Below are 23,790 nucleotides of genomic sequence, written 5' to 3'. Positions count from 1 at the left end.
CTTGGGCAAGGCACTTCACCCTACTTGCCTCGGGGAGAATGTCCCTGTACTTACTGTAAGTCGCTCTGGATAAGAGCGTCTGGATAAGAGCGTCTGCTAAAGAATCACACACGTTGAGGGTTGGCTGCTTGGTCTATAAATGCGTAATCCAACATTATCAACATTCTAGTGTCGGCTGACAATAATCACATAGTTGTCCCGAATCAAACGAATAAACACACAGGAACATCATAAACATTCATTATCCTGGTAAAACATTTATTGTTCATCACTTATTGTCAAATCAAATCAAATTTATTTGTATAGCCCTTTTTTACACGCAAGCATGTCACAGAGGGCTTCACATACGCCCATAGAACTGCCCCTCAACCAACCTAAACCCTCAAGGAAGACAAGGAAAAACTCCCAAAAACTCTCAACAGGAGAAAAGAATGGAAGAAACCTTGGGAGGAGCAATTCAGAGAGGGATCCCCTCCTCCAGAGACGGTTGGTGAGAGAGAGGAGCAGGGCACGGTCAGGGCACGGTCCAAGTAGGCCTAATGCAAATATGAGATGCAAGTGTCACTTGTTCTCACATTTCTTCAGAAATTCCTCCTTTTATTTATTACTGTAACAATGGGAAAGTGGATCTTAGGTTCCGCATGAGCAGTAGCGCATTATGTGTGCAAACTAAATTAGCATTTGATAAATCAAGCCTAACTACAACAACTAGAAGGACAGATAATCGACACTTAACATTATGTCATAACAGAAGCAAACTCTACCACTATTTCCCAACTCCATTCAGTAGGCTATCTTTCTAGCACAGTTCCCATAGAAGTCGATCAGCCTATAATAGCTGCAATGTTTCGTATGTAGGCTGTTAGTCTGTACAAAGTGTGATATCCCCCTCCGTAATGAATCGGCAGATTTTGTCCTTTTTTTCATACGATTTTGTCATACGTTCGCTGCCCTGAAAGACAGAGAAAAAAATGGCCGAATGTGCAGCCGGCAGCGATTGAAAGAGGAAAATAGCTTTAGACTAACTTTTCCTGGTGTGATTTTGAAAACAAAAACAAAAAAATACTGGGGGATAAAACACAAATGACTGGTGCTCGGCACTTTTAATTATTAAGAAAAGGCGTGAAAACGTCTAGAATCTTTGAAGGGGGATTTCTCTGCTAGAGCATCCCAGGTGTACCAACATTCAGATATGTGTATCTTCAAATATTTTCTGATTTCAATGTATGAAACATTATTCGAAAGCTTACAATCTGCAAAAAATGTAAAAATGACCGTGACTGACAACGGCTCCTTTTCACAAGAGCGTGTCACATATGTGGCCATGGTGTGTGAGTGTGTGTGGGCTATTCAACCTTACAGAGGGACACTGAAGACCCACTGTACACAGTAAACCCTGGATAGAGGGGCTCAGTGAATGTGGTGTGGAATGTGTACAGGTGGGTCAGTGTGTCAGAGGAGACTGTGTAGAAGGACAGAGTACCGGCTGGCCAGTCCAGATACACTCCTACTCTGTGGGAGTTGGAGGAGGGGACAGGTATGACAGTGAACTTCTTATTGTGCCTGGCAGAGTAACTGTAGTCATCACAGTATAGTCTCCAGGACTTGTTATTGAATCCAAGCCAACAGCCATCACCCCTTCCTCTCCTGCTGATTCCTTTATAGGTCACTGCTATATGAACCGTTCCTCCACTCCATTCTGCCTCCCAGTAACAGCGCCCAGACAGACCCTCTCTACACAGCACCTGTAGACGGTAGTCAAATCTCTCTGGGTGATCAGGATACGACTGCTTCTCTATCCTGCATGTCACCTTTCTGTTCTCCTCAGACAGAGAGAGGTATCTGTGTGCTGTGTTTGGGTCCAGTGTGAGCTCACAGGCATCTGATGGGGGAGACCAAGACACAATATATTACTGTCTTACTGTGTATATTACTCATCAATATTCATATTAGAATATTTCCCTCTTCCTGCCCTCCCCTTTTCATCCTCTTCATGGTATCTGACTACCACTATCTCTCCACCCTTCCTACTACTGGTATCTGACTACCACACTCTCTCCACCCTTCCTCTATCTCTCTCTCTCATTCTGTTCTCACTCCCTCACCTGCTACCTCTCTCCCTCCACATCCCTCTCTCCATCATTACTCAATCTTTCTATTCTCCTTCTGTTCTTTCCACATTTTCTTTCATTCCCCCTTTTCTTTCTCTCGCTATCCCACTCCTCTCCTCATCCAGAGGGGAGGAGAGGGGTGGAGAACAGAGGGGAGGAGGAGAGGGGATGAAGGGAGGAGAGAATGGAGGGGTGGAGGGGGGGGGAGGGAGGGGGCAGCGGGGAGGAGAGTAGGGGATGAGAGGAGAGGAGGAGAGAAGAGGAGAGGGGATTGAGGGGTGGAGGAGAGAGGGGAGGGGAGAGGGGAAGGGAGGGGAAGAAGGGAGGGGACATAACACACACAGACGTACACACAGTATTCAGATAATAGTGTTAAATTACTGCTTCTAAATGTAGTGTTTACAGTGTGTGTGTGTCCCTTTTTGACATTCACTAATGGTATTTTCTCTTGTATGTCCCTGTCTAGTAGAACCAAGTAGCAGTCAACACTCACATTTCCTAAGGCCAGGTTTGATCCAGCACTCTCCACCATGATCGACACTGTAGGGATAAGCAGAGGAATGATGAAAATACACTTCACCTGTTGATAAGTGACTTAGCAACTGACTTTCTAAGGAAACATGTTGTTTCTCTCTTATCATCAGAGGTGTATTCCAGAAAGCAGGTTTTACAAACTCTGAGCCTAACCCTGAACTCTGACTTGCTGAACCCTGAGATGGGAAGCTCAGAGTTATCGGTTCCAGGACAGCTGATGTGAGTTAATTCAAACACTGAGTACAGTGTATGTACAAATTTTTTTTTGGCAGTACAGTGCTAGTTCGGCTTGCATAGATTAAAGCAATCTAGCATAGGAGTCAGGACAGTTTTGATTATCGTAACACGTAAGTTATGAGGGAAAACATTTCCCTCATACCTTTTGTTTTGTTTCATATTCATATGACATACAAAAGGACAGGGCGGGGGTTGAAAGTTCTCAATACTCCAGATAATTTGCAGAACATAGTTTAAAGTACAGTATAACATAATGCTCTTCATCACAGAATGATAGAGATATGTTGTTTACTGCCACAGACTACACTGTTCTGTCCCCATGTACATTGTTTTGATATTCTTGTGTAGAATAATGAGTATGACATGTACATTGAACTGATGAGAAAAAATTATGAATAGTAAAGCAACTGGCACATTCTTGTCCTTTATAACAGAGCATGACTGGGCATTACGAGGAGGTCAACCTCGACAGCACAGATTGATTTGATTACAGCTATACAATCATAACTGCACTATATTGTAGATTATAAAGTGTTTACCTGTTACTAACCCAGTGTTCTAAATAAACATGCAGTTTTTAATTGTATCCTCATGAAATGCAAGGCCTATTAACATAATTAGATGTATATTCAGTGTTAAGCAACATTACATTAGGAGGTATACAGTATAAAACAAACATCTCCTTACTTGAGTTTCTCCAGTCTGCATTGTGGATCCTCCAGTCCAGCAGAGAGCTGCTTCAATCCTTTTTCTCCTGGATGATTGTAGCTCAGGTCCAGTTCCCTCAGGTGGAAGGGGTTGGACCTCAGAGCTGAGCCCAGAGAAGCACAGCCTTCCTCTGTGACCAGACAGCCTGACAGCCTGTAGAAAGAGGATCAATATTATGACGGAATCAATCTGGGTGACTCACTCTCCAGAGTGAGTCAGCACAGAGGGGTTCATTTGGCAGGTGCTGTCATAGCTGCATTCCCTCATTAGACAGAGTGACCTTTTCCCCCCAGTTCAGGAAGGTTTTGTTTGTGTTCAGTTTAATGGTAGTAGTTCTATGGAACCTCAGGACCAGAGGCCTGTTCCCCCAAAATAATGAGATTAAAGTCCCAAACCTGACTTGAATGAACCAAAAAAATCAGTCAGGTCTATAGCAGTTCCATAAAAATCTATTTTAGTTCACATCATCACTCCCTCAAGTTCCCTTCAATATATAGGCTATAGTTATAACGTTGGGTAACTGGATTTGAGACATTGAAAGGAACTGTTGAGACCAAATCCAATGGTTCACTATGCAATCGATCATTAGAAGGGGGGGATGGGATATCGCACCTTCCAATCAGCCTGAAAGATGACAGAAATGTAAGCTAAACACGCAGAAGGTGTGCTTGAAAGTTGACAAGACTACTTGTGAAACATTAAGTTTAAGGTTAAGGGTACTTGACTCTAGACCAAATCTGCCAATTCATTACTTGGTGATTAGGATGGGATATTGCACTTTCTACACAGACAAACACAGCGTACATACAAAACAATTACAGCAATTAAAGGCTAATGTTCACTGTCTATTATCTGTCCCTTTAGTTGTTGTAGAAGGGCTGCCAACTTGGTTTATAAAATTAAAATTGTGTGTGCACACAATATGCTCTGCTGCTAATGCAAGATCCACACTGGGACCTGGGATGCCAAGGTTACAGTAATAAATAAAAGGACAAATTTCAGTTATTTTTAGTTAGGGTTCAAACAAGTTAGTGTGCAACCCAAGATCCACACTGGGACCTCTCATATTGCAATACTTATACCGTGCCCTGACTATAAATGAAGAACAATAAATGTTTTGCCAGGATGACTGAATTTATCTGACCACTGAATGTTGATGATGTTCCTGTGTGTTTATACTTTTGATTGGTAAAACCATGTGATCATTGTCAGCCGACAATAGAATGTTGATAATGTCGGATTACACATTTATAGACCAACTACAGTCAAACCTGCAATGTGTGACATCCTTTATAATAAATGTAATTTTGCTGATTGAAGGGCTAGACAACAAACGTTCTAAGAAAATAGTCACCGACTATCAACACGGAAATTAGTGCGATTGACGAAGGCCAGTTCAGTTTCCGAACCTGCCTTGGCTGTGATAAAGAAGTGCCATCTAGCGATTATTAGATGTCAATAACAACGTCCCTGTGTGAAGACTATGGGGTTATTTGACTATCTGCACTATAAGTGTGGCTGTGCCACAACTCAACTGGAAGCTTTGCTAAACAAGCAACAACAAAAGAGTAAAAAAAAGAGTATTTAGTGATACTAAACATGTTGTTTATTATATTGAGTGACTTCTTCAACACTTTAACTTTTTCAATATGCAAGAAAAGTAGAACAGTAAAAAGGCACCTTTTCACCAGACCCTGTCGCCAATACTTCAACCAATGCATTTGTAAACATGGTTTTTGCATCAGGATAGATTGGATTTAGGTACATAAATTCTGGTCAATTCATATGTTTTTGCACAATGGTACTGTTAACTAATTGAGCTATGACAATTCTATTGGGTTAATTTAGAGCAGTGGTTCTTAACCCTGTCCTCTGGGAACCCCTGTCCTGCATGTTTTAGAAGTTTCCCTGCTCCAACACATCTGATTCAAATAAATGGGTCGTTATCTAGCTCTGTAGAAGCCTTGTAACGAACATGCATCTGAATCAGGTGTGTTAGAGCCAAGAAATATTAGGTGCGTTCGACATCGACTGTGGCTGCATGAAATGACCGGCGAGAGTTGCCGCTTGCAGTCGAGGAGGAGTTAAAAACGCCTCCTTAAAGTCGGACATTCCTGCTTCCTGTGGTTTGCTGCATTGACGTCAGTCATGGCCAATCAAGCGCTGTTTGCTTACTTTATCGCTGACGAACTGCATGGTTAAGAATTTAATTGTTTTTGCATTAGAACTTGCACAAACCAGTGCACTGAAATTTTTCATTTTATGTATTGGGCTATGTTAAACTCTTTCTCCAATCTGCAGATTGATAATACAACCAGAACTCAATTAAACGTAATATTTCCGTTAGTGAAGAGGCGGACTAAAACCCTTCAACAAATATTTAATTCAATTAAACAGTTTGGTCCGAAACTGAAGGTGTCAGAATAAACAAAGAGTATAGAAGCACAATATAGTCAATATAAGTTCTTTGGAATAAATACAAAACACGCGTCAAAGTTGTCGTGTTTGAGTCTGGCCAATCATGAAATAGCTGTGTCGTCATTAGAACCCGTGCAGTTGCTCTTGAGAAAATGCGCTCGGCTGCACAGCCGGCTGTTCTCGAATCGATCTCACGGTACTTTGATGGATACGTAACAGTTACCTAGCCTTGGCGCCGTCTCAAGTCGGACAAAAAGTCTAACCAGAATTCACTGTTTCAAGTCAGCAGACTGCAGCCGGCTGCAGCGCTGCATGAAGTCAAACGTACTTATGGTCTACAAATTGTGCTGGTTTATACACTGAACATTTCCTGTGGTAATCCTGAGGTAAGATGCTTCTCAATTACTGTAAAACACCTCAGTAAACTTATTTTGTTCTGAACTGGCTGGTAATATTATTTTGACTTTAACTTTAAGATATTCAATTATTTTGAGGCTTTGAATTTTCTGACCATATAGCTTCAAGTCAGCCGGCTGCAGCCGGCTGTCGACGCCGCCGGCGCTGCATGAAGTCGAACACAGCTATTGTTAACAAGCAACATGGCCAACCAGAGATAACATGGACAGAGCATGCCAACAAACAGTTCATGCTATTGAACAATATTTGCATAGTAAAATAACGGCAAGTTCTTCTCAAAAATGTAAAGGAAATTAAATGGAAGTGAAATCAACTAAAAGTATGCAGAAAATGTAATAATGCATATTAGTATTTATGTTTATATTAGTATTTAGGTTATGTTTGACCTATGGTAGGTCAAACATAACCAGTGCAGCCTCTGCACTCCATCCTGACCCACCTGGAGAATATGAACTGCTATATTCAGATGCTGTTCATGGAATACAGTTAATATTTTAACACCATCATGCCTATGTCTTTATATATTATACATACACTTAAGGCCGAACGCTAAGTATGTGTGCGCATACGCTGAATGGCTACCGCATGTATCCTGCGTTTGTTTCGTGCGTATTTTGTGCACATCTCCCTGGCCCATACGCACACTGCAATACCAACAAAAAGCGTGGGGCAGTATACCAATGATCCTCAGATGTGCTGCAGTGGCGGCTGCTGGTCTTTCAAAGAGGGGAAGCTCATTTTCGGCCTACATCCTAAAAATGTTTTATTTATTTGGCTTTTCACTGGCTAGTTCACCCCTACGACACTAGCCTAGCCTACTGAATGAACGAACGATCTAACAAAACAATATTAATCAAGGAGGAAATGTGGAAATTAGGTTCAACTGAAACAAGGAACGTGGTGTATAATTGTATGAAATGTATGATGAAAATTGGTTAGTAATTTCGCCAAGCAAATACCAAGAAATAGGTTGCTGCAGCTTCGGTGACTTTTTGTAGTACAAAATTACTGTCAATCAAAAGGGGATGCAGTCTTTCGACAGACCCTCCAATCATCACGCGGAAGCTCAGCATCCATTTCTCCATTCACCCCCAGAGACGCTGAGCGTCCGAGGCGGGACATAATCTCAGCATTCATCCAATGACCGTAGTTTCGAAGCACTGAAAAAAACTGTTAAAAGCTGCCCAATTGAAGTCCATGGAAGCTGAGCTTCAACAGGGAAATGCACTGTGACGCTACCGGAATGTATGAGAAGGAAATCAGTCAGTCAACCTGCTAATTTATGTAGCTGATTCTGAAAGAACTCGTCTTCGATATGAACGTGTTCTAACGCATTTAAAATGTTAACACAACAGTAAATATTTGACCATTAATTTTTTTACATTTTAGGGGACGCTGAGTTTCCCTTGCAGTCTTAAAGAAATCGCCACTGATGTGCTGAGAGATAAAAACAGGAAATAGAAAAGAAGTAGTAGTATACAAAGGCAATATATTTTAAAGAGCAAATATGTGTTCGAGATCTTACTTGGCACTATGACACCTTGTTGACTATCCTTGCATTTCAAATGTAATACTACCATCCTAAGAAGTAAAGTATGTCAGAAGAAATGTAAATATCCAGTTGCATTGTAGTATAATACACCAAGCACACTTTTCTTGATATTTCTAATCCAAAACCCTTCATGCAGTGGAAGAGGCATCAAGCAGCTGCCAGATGCAAAACTCAATGCTCATGTAAATGTACAATAATATGATGAAGAGTATATTTTAACCCTTGTGTTGTCTAAGCGGTCAAACATGGCTGCTTTTCCGAGTAACCTAACCATTCGTAAAAGGTATCAGAAAAATTAAACATCACAACAACCACAGACACACAGGTACACAATGGAAAATTGAGATAATGTGTGCCACTAATTTCATTTACAAAGTCTATAAAGGTGCTGCAAATGACAGTACCTCCAGTTCCATCTCTGCTGAAGCCATGACTTCACATTTCAGTGTTTTATGTTGTCTAATTCAACCTTATAAATAAATTGTGTGATTATACTATTTTTGTCTTAACTATTGTCTCATGTTGAACATAAATACAGACCTCAGTGTCTCCAGTTTGCAGAGTGGATTCCCCAGTCCAAAAGAGAGCAGCTTCATCCCAGTGTCCTTCAGATCATTGTTACTTAGGTCTAATTGTCTCAGGAAGGAGGTTGAATTCAGTGCTGAGCTCAGAGAAGCACAGCCTTCCTCTGTGATGTGACAACTTGACAGCCTGTAGAAGGTTATCATAAGAAGGATTTAAAAACACTGCTACCCTCTCTGGAGGTAGAAATAAAGAATATGAGTCTTATTACATTCCTTTCAAACACCAAGAAGGTTTGATCAGTCAGAGGACTGTCTGTCCAGGTTGGTAGACTTTCCCCCCTTAAAACAAAATCTAAAATGGAATTCTACCTTCCTATAGTTGCTCAGAAATTGTACATCCAGGTACAAAGTAGTACAATACACCTATAATGTATTACATACTACATCCAAAAGCAGGTCTGTCAGTAAGGTAGCACACCTTTCTGGCTATTTCAGACCGACAACCCGTGATGCAAGTATGGAGGACAAATGGACAACAGCTCTCTAGCACTGTGGTTCCCATCCCTGGGGGGTGTTCCATCAACGTCGCTAACGCAAGTCGCGCTAACACGAATAAGTCTCACTTGGGTAAACGTCAACTTAGACTTAAGCCTCAAGCCGTTAACGAGTTATGTCGCAAAAAGTATAGTGTAAAGCAGCAGAGGGGTGTTGTTTCAGCAGCGTAAACTGACTTTTTGAGTTTTTTTGGAGTTGTCCCCAAAAAGGGCAATGTTGCCGCAATTAACATGGCAAGGGAGACAACTTGTCAAACTATTACGACCGTTAAAATGCGTAAATTGTAGACCTACCAAATCTACTTAACATATATATATGCATTTAGGCCTACTGATAATTAGCGTAATTTGATGAGCTGTCTGAAACCGTTCTGACAGTAGGCTAGCCTATGGCCGATATTCTCAACAGGAGATTGAGAATAATAGCCCAAAAAAGAACGTGGCAGCAATTGAAAATTGTAGGATAAAATTCAAAACACTGAAGAAGGCCATGGTTAATTGCACTTGATGTGGGCTAATAATGTTTTTGTCTTCACATCTTGAACAAAATGTAAAATTACTTCAAAATAACTTTGCCACACACATTTATTAACTGATAGGCTAAATGCTGAGCTTTAAGATAAAAGGGAAAGATAACCATGACTTAAATGGGGATTCACTGAAATGACTAGTATTGCACAGATCTAGCAATGACTTTTTAGATCAGAAGGTGACCCAAACTGCACACTTTGTTTAGCAGAACAGTCATTTAAAATTGCTCAGCATGGCTATCATTATTATATTACGAGTATTTCCAATTAACATAGTCTGCCTCCACAGATCCAGAGGGGGCTTGGACAGTGACAGACTGTGGCTGTGCCAAGTGTTGTCACAGCCTCACTTTGGGAAAGCATGCCCTACTGGGAACATTAGGGGAGACTGTTGGGCACAGAATCTAATTGTCTTTTTTGGAAAGGGCAACATTTGGGACACTGTCATGTAGGGGCAGCATAAAGGGCACTTCATAACAGCACCTTTTTCATATATATATTTATGTATTTTTTTTTTAAGAATGACAATTAAATCTAGATAAACTATGCTGGGCCTGCTGAACCTATACTTCTTCCACAGATACTGGTCAGGGAAGCATTACTTCTGTCTCTGAAGACCCTTGGGGCTGGTGGGATAAACACTCTTTGTATAATCTGAGCACCTTCAACCACCACAGAGTTGTCAAAGAACAGATACGCCATAATTCATTGTAACTTGTCTAGACGCTCTGCTTAGTTTTTAAAAGTCCTTATTTTATGTCAACTTAACTTGTTTATTTAAATTAATATATTTTTTGGAGATGAAGTAAACATGTAGCTAAATCATTAATGTCTGCACTTCAAAAAGTCTGAATTTATGTTTCTGAACACGGACTAAAGTGGTTTGCGCGCAGGAATTTACTCGACGGAACTGTCTTTTGAGATTCTGTTTCCGCCTGTTTGAAACTATTTGCAACACATTTTAGTTTAGCTTGACTTTTAGCCTGACACGGATCAGGCTAGTTCCGAAGTATAAGTTACCTTGGTTATGTAGCTAGAACTAAAATAAGCGACCTTAATGGAACGGAACTCTCGCTAAAGTAAGTGAGACTTGGCGAAATAAGTCTCGCTTTTCCTTAATCGACGTTGATGGAACACCCCCCAGGTCCTTATGGAACCCATGTCCTGGATGTTTTTCATGTTTTCCTTCTCCAAAACAGCTGATTCAAATGAATAGGTTGTTATCCAGCTCTGCAGAAGCCTGCTTATGACCATTCATTTGAATCAGGTGGGTTAGGAACCACTGCTCTAGCAGACAGATACAAAACACACTGCCCAAGTCAATCTACATTAATATAATGAAGTAGTATGTTAATAGTTCTTGTTTGTCAAGGCTACAGTACCAGCGTGTTTTTCTCTTCCTCTTTTTGTCTTTTCTGCATCTTAGTTCCCCTGGTCCTGACCTCATGCCTGCCTTGACGTCGAGCCTGCCTGCTGCCCTGTACTTGAATGACTCTGCCTTGAGGATTATTGTGGAAAATCATTTGGCTGACCCCCTTGTACCTTGACTAAACCACAAAGTTACAACCAGTGTGTGGTTTAAAATAGATATTGGTGTGTCATGTAGCATAGGAATGCAGACCTCAGTGTCTCCAGTTTGCAGTGTGGATTCCCCAGTCCAACAGAGAGCAGCTTCATGCCTGAATCTGCCAGGTGATTGTTACTCAGGATCAGCTCTCTAAGATCTGAGGAGGGGAGAGCTGAGGCCAACACTTCACAGCACCGTTCTGAGAGGTTACAGTCATTCAGCCTAAATGACATTAGGAGAACATAAGATATCATCAGAGTCATAGTACATATGACAGGATTATATGATCATTAAAAATTACTGTTGTATTATTATTAATTATAGTTGATTTTATTATTATAAAAATTGTTCAAAATGCCTACATACAGAGCAGTGTTGGAGTGTTTGACCACTGGCAGCAGCCTCAGAAGACCTTCCTCTGATCTGGAATATTTCGTCAGGTCAAACACATCCTTCTTCTCTTCTGAAGTCAGCAACACAAAGACCATAGCTGACCACTGTGTAGATGAGAGCTTCTTCTTTTTCACACTGGAGAGACTTCCTGAGCTCAGGTAGTGTTGGATCTCCTCCACCAGAGAGTGGTCATTGAGTTCATTCAGGCAGTGGAACAGATTCATGCATCTCTCTGCAGAGGGATCCTCTCTGATCTTCGACTTTAGATACTTGACTGTTTCCTCATGGCTCTGTGTGTTGCTTCTTGTCTGAGTCAGTAGGCCTCGTAAGTGAGTCTGATTGGACTCCATTGAGAGGCCCACTAGGAAGCGGAGGAAAAGGTCCAGGTGTCCATTCTTACTCTGCAAGGCCTTGTCCACAGCTCTCTTGTAGAGGTGGATGTCAGATGTGTCTGAGGTGGACAGAGACATCAGATTCTCATTGTTGTTGATGAATGAGAGAAACACAAACACAGCAGCCAGAAACTCCTGAAAGCTCAGATGGACAAAGCAGAACACCTTTTCCTGGAAGACTTTACCATCCTCTCTGAAGATCTGTGTGAACACTCCTGAATACACTGAGGCATCACAGACATCAATGCCACACTCGGTCAGATCTTTCTCATAGAAAATCAGGTTGCCTTTGTCCAACTGGTGAAAGGCCAGTTTTCCCAGTGACAGAATGATCTGAATGCTCTCTTTATCCCAGTGTGGATCAGTCTCAGTTTTCCCAGCATACTTCACCTTCTTCTGTTTGGTCTGTAACACCAGGAAGGTTGCGTACATCTCAGTCAGGGTCTTGGGCATCTTCTCTTTCTTCTCTGTTCTCAGCATGTCTTCAAGGACTGTAACAGTAATCCAAGAGAAGACTGGTATGTGGCACATGATGTAGAGCATTCTTGATGTCTTGATGTGTGAGAGAATTCTCTTGGCCAGGATCTCATCACTGCATTTCTTCATGATGTACTCATCCTTCTGTGGGTCATTGAACCCTCGTACCTCTGTCACCAGGTCAACACGCTCAGAAATCTCATTGGCTGCTGCGGGTCGGCACGTTATCCAGAGAAGAGCAGAAGGAAGCAGATCTTTCATGATCAGGTTTGTCAGCAGCACATCTATAGTATTTGGCTCTGTGATATCTTCACAGCTCTCATAGTTCTCGTAGTCGAGGGGCATCTGGAACTCATCAAGACCATCCAAGATAAACAAAACTTTCAATTGTTTCCTGTTTTTTTGTCCCTTTGTGAAAATGACAACAAGAAACTCTTTCTCAATTTCTTTGAAGCACTTTTTTATCACATCAATCAAGGTGTGCTTCGTTTCCTTAAACAAATTCAGCTGTCGAAACGGGAGTGGAAAAATGAAGTCGATGTCTTGGTTTTCTTTTCCGTTTGCCCAGTCCAGAGTAAACTTCTGTGAAGAAAACGTTTTGCCAATGCCAGCAATTCCCTTGGTTAGAACCGTTCTGATAAGTTTGTTTTGTTCATGTTGGGATTTAAAGGTGTTGTTGAATTTGATTGTTTTCTCTGACCCTCTAATCTTCCTGTATTCTCCCTCAATCTGTCGCACTTCATGTTGGTCATTGACCTCTCCACCTCCAGCCTCTGTGATGTAGAGCTCTGTGTAGATACTGTCAAGAAAGATTTTCTTGCCATGCTGTTTCATTCCATCAACAATTTCTTCATACTTAGATTTTAATAGTAATTGATGTTTGCGTTTGTTGTCTTTGATGTTTTCTGCATATTCATCTACAGAAAGAACATATACATGTGAACTCCATTGTTTAATACGTTTGAACAAATTCACATCATTAAAAGAAAATAAAGGTATTTCTAAAAAAGCAAATTAGCAGCCTAATATCATAGTCTCTTCAATATAGGCCCAGTTTCCGGGATATGGATTAAGACTCGTCCTAATGTCAGAGAAAAATTGATTGAAGATCTCCATTGAGCTTAATCCATGTCCCGAAAACTGGGCCAAAATGTTTTAAATCGATTGTGAAAAAGTAATTTATATTTTGTATGGTGTCTTTATGATTGTAATTATTGCCAAATGTAATTTACTTCATCTATCTAACTATCCGTCATTCAGCTTTTTATCTTTTAAATTACAAGTTGATATCATCAGATAATAATCAGTCAGATTATTTACCATGCTCTGAGGGGTTTTCCTCAGGAAGAGCAGCATAGCCTCCAGTCTCAGTCTTCAGCGACTCAGCAAGCTCAATTAACCTCATCTTCCTCAGGATCTCCGCAGTGATCTTCAGAGCTCCTTCAAGTCTGTATGTCTCCACCATCCTATCCACTGTGTCTGTTCTGGCAGCTTCCTCCAACTTGCTTTTTAGGATGGGATCAAACCCATCCAGAATTGTATTTTGCAGGTGCCAGTGAAACGTCTTCAGATCCTTTCTCCCTAGCTTCTCAAGAGTTTCCAGGAGGTGTTCTATATCACTTGTGGCCATTGTAGATTACTGGAGAGAGTTCAAGTTCAAGTATTTTATTGTCATATGCACAGAACAACACAGGGTCAGACTGGGCACTGTAATCTTTAGGACAAGACAACGCAAAGCAACCAGGTATCACATAACATGTAAGTACACAGAACATATAGTACATCTATGATAAGCAAAAATATAGTAAACCTCCTAATATACAACAATATACCATATTCAATACAGTATACTAAACCTCTAAATACACATAATATACATAATAATAATAATAATAAACATAATAACCTATACTAACCTTATAAACCTATACTAACCTAAGACAAGTGAAGTACAATAGTGCAATATTACCGATAGTGCAACCAGTAGCTGAACTAACCTATACTAACCGTATAAACCTATGCTAACCTAAGACAAGTGGATTGTGTCTTGCTTAGTAAACTAAAGTATATTACTTGACAAATAGAGTTTTAGTGACAAAAGATGTTGCTAAATGAGTATGTTGAATTGTTGTAGCTATATACATCTGGCCATAATAATAATAATAATATTGAAACTAATATGCCACTGTTCTAACTATAAAATGTATATGCTATAGTTCTCAGCAGTACCGGTCCTAGCACATTTTGCGCCCTAGGCAAGATTTATCACCAGCACGCCGTATTATAGCTTAAATGTCTTACGCTTTTCACCGTACCTCAGCATAATGAAAGTAGTATTTTTGTTTTAAACATATTTGTTTCACAATAGGCTTGTTCGATAATGTTTTGCTATCAGATTATTATTATTATTATACAGGTGAAAGTAGCCAGGTGGAGGAGAGCTGGAGGGGGATACAGGTGGAGGTAGTCAGGTGGAGGAGAGCTGGAAGGAGATACAGGTCAAGGTAGTCAGGTGGAGGAGAGCTGGAGGGAGATACAGGTGGAGGTAGTCAGGTGGAGGAGAGCTGGAGGGAGATACAGGTGGAGGTAGTCAGGTGGAGGAGAGCTGGAGGGAGATACAGGTGTAGGTAGTCAGGTGGAGGAGAGCTGGAGGGAGATACAGGTGTAGGTAGTCAGGTGGAGGAGAGCTGGAGGGAGATACAGGTGGAGGTAGTCAGGAAGTGTGAGTCTGCAGATCAAACAAAGATCCACACAGGACTGTATAAAATCAAACTGAATGGGTGTAAATGGAGTGTGGGCTTTTCTATTGGTCCTCATATGCTGTTCCATTTTTTATATTATCTGCTTCACTGCCCCTCTGAGTTTTCTCTATTTTTCTATTTCTCCTCCATCAAGGGTGACGTAGTCAGTCGCATGGATTCTGATTTGACTGTTCAGACTAAGGTCGTATTGCCAAACATCAGACCTGTATCCGATTTAAAATCACATGTGAAACTGTCCCAAATCGGATACAAGGGACTGTGGGCTGTTCACAGTATTATCCAATTAACAGACCTATGTCCACACATGAGAAATTAAATCGGATTTGGGCCACAATCAGCCGTGGTGTGAACGCAGCCTGACAAAGACTCAAAATATTGCTCAACACCAATTTATCAACCGATGGAATACATTGACACATAGGTTGTCTCCCCCCCTGTATTCTAATCCACCACACCTGTAGAGGTCTCTATGTATTCTAATCCACCACACCTGTAGAGGTCTCTATGTAGTCTAATCCACCACACCTGTAGAGGTCTCTATGTAGTCTAATCCACCACACCTGTAGAGGTCTCTATGTAGTCTAATCCACCACACCTGTAGAGGTCTCTATGTAGTCTAATCCACCACACCTGTAGAGGTCTCTATGTAGTGTAATCCACCACACCTGTAGAGGTCTCTATGTAGTGTAATCCACCACACCTGTAGAGGTCTCTATGTAGTCTAATCCACCACACCTGTAGAGGTCTCTATGTAGTCTAATCCACCACACCTGTAGAGGTCTCTATGTAGTCTAATACACCACAACTGTAGAGGTCTCTATGTAGTCTAATCCACACCTGTACAGGTCTCTATGTAGTCTAATCCACCACAACTGTACAGGTCTCTATGTAGTCTAATCCACACCTGTACAGGTCTCTATGTAATCTAATCCACCACAACTGTAGAGGTCTCTATGTAGTCTAATCCACCACACCTGTACAGGTATCTATGTAGTTGTCAGAAAAGTTAAAGATGTAACTCTTATCCTGTATAAGAATGATACTGTATTCAGCATTCCTTGTGTGCAAAGAGAGGCCTACCCCCAAATCTGAACTCTGGGTACACATACAAGACCTTTATCTTGGGGCTGAGGACTAAGGCTGAGAGGATGTTTGGGGGGTTGAGCTTTTATGACACCAGAACCAGAGATTCAACTAGGGTTGATGTCGTAAATGTCCATTGCAAGGGATGCACACACGCACGCACACACGCGCGCCAGGTCTATGCAAGGGAGCCAATGAAAGAAGAGCCATGGGACATTTGCATGCCTTTGTTTTAGCCAATAACTGTCATGAGCGGTTCTGTTTAAATAGGTTGCTAGCACAACATGCTAGCAGACAAACTTTGTAGCACAATGGCGTGTGATGTTTTGTCTCCTTGCGGCCGCAAGCAATAAAGCTTTCTTAAACTTGTTCACCGACTGACTGACTGCAATGCTTGATAGATTAATATTTCTGACAGTAGTCTAATCCACCACACATGTACAGACCTCTATGTAGTTTAATCCACCACACCTGTACAGGTCTCTATGTAGTCTAATCCACCACACCTGTACAGGTCTCTATGTAGTCTAATCCACCACACCTGTTCAGGTCTTTATGTAGTCTAATCCACCACACATGTACAGGTCTCTATGTAGTCTAATCCACCACACCTGTACAGGTCTCTATGTAGTCTAATCCACCACACATGTACAGGTCTCTATGTAGTCTAATCCACCACACATGTACAGGTCTCTGGGTATTCTAATCCACCACAACTGTACAGGTCTCTATGTAGTCTAATCCAGCACACCTGTGCAGACTTTTGTGTAGTCTAATCCACCAAGCCTTTACACACCTCTATATGTAGCCTGCCTACCTGTTGAAGAGCAGGCTCTTCTCTCACCCTGCCTTCACCATCACCACTCCGCTTTGCTGCCAGCACTTTGTTTTGTGGCATAACACTTCCAATACTCCTATACGTATTCTGATGCCTCGCACATTAATTAATTGTATTCATGTGTATAGCTCTTTTCAAAAGCACATTTTTAATGAGCAATGTCGCAGAGGGCTTCACAGATGCCCACAGATCAGCACCTATAACCAACCTAACCCAAACTCACACTCCCTTCACTGTTGTTTAACTAACCACGTATCAGAAGTGTATAGTTGTACAGTATTTCAGTGGTCAGATTCAAGGAACATTCTGCAGTTAGCCAGATCACAGAGTAACGAGTGATCGTTACTCTGTGATCTGTGATAGACGATCGTCTATCACTGCTTTCATAAGATAAATATAAAAAACACATTGTAGGTTTTTTTTGCAAACTTAATGTAAATATTTCACACACACCATAGTCTGGAGTCTGGTAACTTCAGTCTTTTGGTCTGTTGACCCACCAGAACGTGCGTTTTAACTAGATCTATGTTGATTGAAGGTCTGAACGTCTACAGCAGGTAACTTCCCATCATAGTGAATCATCACAGTAAACAACAAGCACCCAACAGTGTTTTTCACCAAGTCAATTGATTGAGGTGCATGGAATTCTGTAAATCATTTCATAAAATCTCCTCTGTTGCTGTCAATAAAATAACGTACATTACACTTACTGTATTGCGTCTTCTCTTTATGAGTGCAGGTTGGGAGTGCACATGTTGAGAAATGGCTCTCTCATTGAGCTGTGTTACCCAAACTGACGAGTAACATAAAGAGGAAGAGGGAAACCAACTGAAACAGAGCAGTAACATAAAGAGGAAAAGGGAAAGCAACACAAAGAACACCCTGGTCACACAAGAAGTGACCAGGGTTAAACACTGAGGGATTCGTCCAGTTAGAAAGGTCTACTCTTTTATTGACATTGGTTTTGGACTAGTGACTGTGCAATACTGCCCATTGTATTTATTTTACACTTATACTTTGTCCATTTGAGAGGAAACCTTAGGCTTTCCAATTATGTCACAAATGTGAATAACATCAGGAATAGCAGTTAGCTAAATAAGTTATAGATGCATAACTATAACAGATTAGAAGAAAAAAACATACTTTTTCCTTAAAATATGCTTATGAACCAAACCCAAACACGCATGTCATGTAAAATGTAAACCTCTAAAGAGCTTTCTCCTGGGTGTCAGGAGGATACAGATCTTTGCTGAATAACTGAAGCCTGTGTGTCCTGACTCCTGCACAGAACATGCTGCTCAGACACCAGATGTATCATGTCAGGGTGAAGTGTGTTTACTGTATGTGTTTGTGTATGAGGGAGATCTAACACTGTGTTCCTGTAGTGTTGCTGAGGCACTACATTACATTAATACCAGTGGCTTGCAGAATTGACAGCAACTCATGACATGATTATACCTAATTAGGGAACACAATGAAACGATCACCTTCAAATTCACAACAGATACACAGAAGTGACACTAAGTTATGAGCAGGTGAGGTGTGTTTAACTAAACATAACAAAACATAAAGGATCAGATACACCATCTCTGAGAATGTTGTGACTTCCTGTTGTAGTCTTAACAGTTCCTGCAGTTCCCACCTAAATCTGCTGACAGGGACAGCATTTCAGGAAGAAAAACTTGATGACACCAGTAATGATCCTTTCTGGTCTTGGAGCAGAGACCAGGGTGATGTCTCAATATATCACCACTAAGGCTATTAAGAACATGTTCACAGTAAACAAGGCCTTTGTTGTCCATAACACATTGTGGGCAGGCTTTGGTGTGTTTCACCAGACCCACTGATGAAATACAGGCTAATGTTGGATGTCTGTATATGAGTAGCTATAACCAAGGGTCAATCCTGACTACTGTTAGATGTCTGTAACCTATATACAGACATGGTAGCAGTGTCTGGTCATGTAGACTATATACAGACATGGTAGCAGTGTCTGGTCATGTAGACTATATACAGACATGGTAGCAGTGTCAGGTCATGTAACCTGTATACAGACATGGTAGCAGTGTCTGGTCATGTAGACTATATACGGACATGGTAGCAGTGTCGGGTCATGTAACCTATATACAGACATGGTAGCAGTGTCTCATCATATAGACTATATACAGACATGGTAGCAGTGTCTGGTCATGTAACCTATATACAGACATGGTAGCAGTGTCAGGTCATGTAGACTATATACAGACATAGTAGCAGTGTCAGGTCATGTAACCTATATACAGACATGGTAGCAGTGTCTGGTCATGTAGACTATATACAGACATGGTAGCAGTGTCAGGTCATGTAGACTATATACAGACATGGTAGCAGTGTCTGGTCATGTAGACTATATACAGACATGGTAGCAGTGTCTGGTCATGTAGACTATATACAGACATGGTAGCAGTGTCTGGTCATGTAGACTATATACAGACATTGTAGCAGTGTCTCATCATATAGACTATATACAGACATGGTAGCAGTGTCTGGTCATGTAGACTATATACAGACATGGTAGCAGTGTCTGGTCATGTAGACTATATACAGACATGGTAGCAGTGTCTGGTAGAGGTGTGAATCTTTACTGATCTCCCGATTCGATTCGATTACGATTATCATGTCAGCGATTCGATTCGATATCTCGATGCATCACGATGCGTCAAATACATTTTTCTATTAAAGCCATATAGGATATTTTACTTGACAGAATGCATTAAGATACTGTATAGTCCAATATAATACGGTTTTCTATGTTACTTCATATGGTTATGTTTTCATAAAAAATACTAAGATATACTAGATATATCCATAAAGTAGTAAGATATAAACAATCTTTTTTATTTAACAAAGTCTGAACACAGCAGACAGCATTATTAGCAGTATTGAAAACAGTATCAATCCTCGGACTCGCTTGCCCAGAGTTTGCATTTTCTGCGGCAGGTGTTGTTGCTAGCAACTCAGAATGGAAACGGCTAACGTGATTCCTTCCATTCCACACAGGATTGTATAAAGTCAAACTGAATGGGTGTAAATGGAGTGTGAGCTCTTCTATTGGTCATCATATGTGACTCTGAGCCAAACACCAACAAGCTTTTGTAGCTTTGTGGCAGTGGATCACTCTACTGGTCATTCTACTGGAGATCAAACTGTACAGATAGTCCTATATACACAGTCATGTGTGCCATATTTACCTCTTTCCTTCTCTTTCTCCCTTTTTCTCTCATCCTTCCTTTCCCTCCACTCCTCTATTTTGCATGTACACTATAAACAGTCCTCCCTCTCTCCCCCCTCTCCCCTGTCTCTTCCCTCCCCCTCTCTCTCTGTCTTTACCCCTACATAATGTTGTGTGTTTATGAGATACGTACATGATGCAGTTATTGTAGTAACAACATGCCTGGCCTCAGTGTGAATTTCTGACCATGACCTCACACCAGAGACTGGTGAACATGGGATCTCATTCTCTGCCATCCCACTCAGGTAATTTACAACAAAGCTTTAACTGTTGTTATACCATGGTCTGGGTGAATACTCAATTCTGATTGGCTGCAGGGGTGTCCATTATCCGGTGATATACGGACACCTACTACGTAGTTGCAGCAAAACTGTCTTTTCACCGTTCTAAATTATTGCGCTGGCTACATAGTATGAGCCTGTACAAAGTGTCTGAAATAAGTAGGAGTCAGGTGGCTGAGCGGTTAGGGATTCGGGCTAGTACATTTACATTTAGTCATTTAGCAGACGCTTTTATCCAGAGCGACTTACAGTAAGTACAGGGACATTCTCCCCGAGGCAAGTAGGGTGAAGCCCAAGGACACAACGTCAGTTTGCACGGCCGGGAATCGAACTGGCGACCTTCGGATTACTAGCCCGCTTCCCTCACCGCTCTGCCACCTGACTCCCTAGTAATCAGAAGATTACCGGTTCGATTCCTGGCTGTGCAATATGTCAACTTTGATGCGGTCATCTCACATCCATTTTCTATTCAACTCGCTCCACAGGCTGTGGCCGTACTGTAGCCTAGTACTAGTATATGGCCGATACTTTGTTCGTGAAAATTTTGATTTTGGGACAGTGACATGGCTGGTTAGCTAGCAAATCTTCTTGTCAAACATACTGGGCTGCGTTTCCCGATAACGATGGATCGTAGCAACGATCGAGCGTGCGCTTCCCAAACATGCTCGTAAGGAGTAGGCTAATCTATGCACTTTCAAGAGTTACTAATTTTCAAGAGACACGTTTGCTACGATGTCTTTAGGAACGGCCCGTAAAACTAAGATTCGTCCTAAAATGGATTCTACGATCAATTTAGGCTTACGACGCTTTCGGGAAACGCACCCCTGTAAAATGACATTAACTGTTTGTCAACCGTACACAATGTTATTGCCTTTGAATCTTGCTAGCATAACGTTAGCTTTCAGGTTAATAGCTCAGCCAAAGGAAAGCCGGTGTTGGTTCTATGAGCTGAGCGGACTAGAAATATCAGAGTTGGCTAACGTTAAAAAACGTTAGATTTCTATTGCAAAACGCCTGAAAACATAAATTAATGTTGACAAGTGACCATGGTATAAGCGGGATAATGCCTTTCGAGGTGTACAATATCACCTGATAATGGACTCCGCTGCGCGTCGGACGGTTCACGCCTCCGCATCGTCCATCTGTCCTGCCTTACACTCTCCTGCAACTCAGTCTCCCTCCCACTTTAGAGAGAGAGAAAGAAGGGGTTAGCGTACCTTACTGCAGATTAAGAGTATGTATGTTAATTGGAATATTAGTATCTAAGAAACGTGTGAGAGAGTTGGTTATGTACTACTACATTTTAAACATGAACATAAACCCCTTTGAAACCAACCCATACACATATATCACACTTTTAACCCCTACCAAAATTCATATAACACTGGAGTAAGACACACAGTGGCATGTGTGTGATTATTATGCAGAGAGAGGGAGAGAGAGAGGCAGGCATGTTTGAGACAGATGAGTGGATTAAATAAGAGAGTGTCAGAAACTCAGGAAGGAACTATCAAAGCAACTGGTAGAGGTTTTTATACTGGGGACAACATTAGCCGAGTCTAACTCTACAATGGACGATTTAACATCGGATTCTATTATATTCAATTTTTAAACACATGATCACTTTCAACATCCTCAACTCAAGAGACATAACGAACAGTGTAATCTTATCTAAAGCAGCTTTATTGCCTTCTCTGAAACTGCTCTCTCTGTCGTCACATGTTCTGTAATAACACCCAGTCCAGTAGACATCTGTACTGTAGACAATGATTAACAGGAATAACAAAGGCTCTGTACTGTACTTTTGTACAGAAAATCACCTTCAGTACTATGACAAACTAACTACTGGCAAACAACTATTACTATGAAACCTATTGAAATCCTTTATTCCCTAGTGGATATGGTTCTTCACCAAATATTCCAACGGTTCAGCCGTGTCTCTTGACCACACCCTGGTCCTCCACTTAGGATGATCGTAGGTCATTCACTTAAAATCACTTACCTCTGCTTTCTGCTTGTCTGAATTCACAAACACAACGTCAAGTCAAGCAGGCCTTGTCCTTTGTGCTGAAGAAGAAATCTGTTGATGCTGTTTGTGCTGCTTCCTCAATGAGGAGTGTCTCTGGAACATTCTACTTATAGGTACAAGACAACAGGTCAAAGTCCAGTGGTATAGACACCATCATGAGAGCTGTTTACAACTTAAACCTTCAGGTAGGAGGGCCCTGGGTGTGCTATCAAATCAGAACATCATTAATATACTGTAGCTGATACAGAATACACAGTACTGCCTATTCATCTAAACCTGCCTACTGTTACTGTGAGATACTAATTCATATTTACAGTTAACGTGTGTGGTTCAGCTTGTGGGACCCTGCTATGTGTCATGGTGGGTGTTGACAGAACCCCACAAAGAGGCGTTCTCTACGAAACGAGTAGAATTAACAGAGTGACTAAATTCAGTTGATTTCTGAATTTTTGTTATCAGCATTATCAATCTGCAGATTGGGAGAGAAAACCAGACCTCTGACAATAAATGACAACACAACACCAGGCTTAGGTTTCAATCATGTCTCTCTCAGCTCTGAAGGCCGAAGGACCATCTTTTGTAGGGCACAAGAATGTAAAGAGTGACAGTCAGGCAGTAATGGTGTTACAACAGTCACAGAAAATAATATTCACAGCTCCCAGCCCATGACCACTCTCAGGGCAGAGAAAGATCATAGGTGGAGCTCTTCCCATAGTCATTACAAGGGACGTTTACCCAGTACTTTCTCCTGACCCTGAACATTCAACCTGACACATAGACACAATCTACTCTTATCAATAGCAAACTCACATGAGAAATTACTAACTAGATTCCAATGACTAGTTCTATTGATTAGGGAATAACATAGTACACATCCCATCAATCACATTTTCCTCCACAATTGGATGATAGATCGATCTTGTTCTGGTACCACAACTTTCATGTATTGAAATGCATTATGGTAAAGTAATATGTGAGCATCTAAATATTTTTTTCTTATGACTGAACTGCTTCTCTAGTTCACACTTGACCGGTGGGACCTCACCCTTGCATTCTCTAATCCTCCTTTCTTCTCAATGAGTTTTCCTGGGAGTTTTTCCTTGTCTTCCTTG

The 23,790-nt window shown here is 41.2% G+C and overlaps 1 protein-coding gene across 1 annotated transcript; it reads right to left on the bottom strand.

The window, feature by feature from the left end:
* Positions 1-253: 253 nt before the first annotated feature.
* On the bottom strand, positions 254-17,916 carry LOC136943041 (NACHT, LRR and PYD domains-containing protein 3-like). Its single transcript, XM_067236189.1, has 8 exons — positions 17,808-17,916; positions 13,735-14,053; positions 11,519-13,331; positions 11,207-11,374; positions 8,518-8,688; positions 3,570-3,743; positions 2,605-2,651; positions 254-1,882 (listed from the first exon to the last, which is right to left on the bottom strand). Exons 2-8 carry the CDS (start codon positions 14,042-14,044, stop codon positions 1,347-1,349), a joined length of 3,219 nt encoding a protein of 1,072 aa, XP_067092290.1. The 5' UTR covers positions 14,045-14,053; positions 17,808-17,916; the 3' UTR covers positions 254-1,346.
* Positions 17,917-23,790: the final 5,874 nt, after the last annotated feature.

This window comes from Osmerus mordax, chromosome 1 (assembly GCF_038355195.1).
Source record: "Osmerus mordax isolate fOsmMor3 chromosome 1, fOsmMor3.pri, whole genome shotgun sequence".
NCBI classification, from domain to species: Eukaryota; Metazoa; Chordata; class Actinopteri; order Osmeriformes; family Osmeridae; genus Osmerus; species Osmerus mordax.
The sequence above is the reverse complement of the archived record's forward strand: the minus strand, read 5'-3'. Positions and strand labels throughout refer to the sequence as shown.

Excerpts from the sequence above, each read along its gene's own strand:
- LOC136943041 (XM_067236189.1), bottom strand. The coding sequence starts at position 14,044 with ATGGCCACAAGTGATATAGAACACCTCCTGGAAACTCTTGAGAAGCTA. Across the intron at positions 3,744-8,517 it reads TGCAAACTGGAGACACTGAG|GCTGTCAGGCTGTCTGGTCA; the intron begins GTCTGTATTTAT and ends CTCTTTCTACAG. Across the intron at positions 1,883-2,604 it reads CAAACCTGGCCTTAGGAAAT|ATGCCTGTGAGCTCACACTG; the intron begins GTGAGTGTTGAC and ends CTCCCCCATCAG.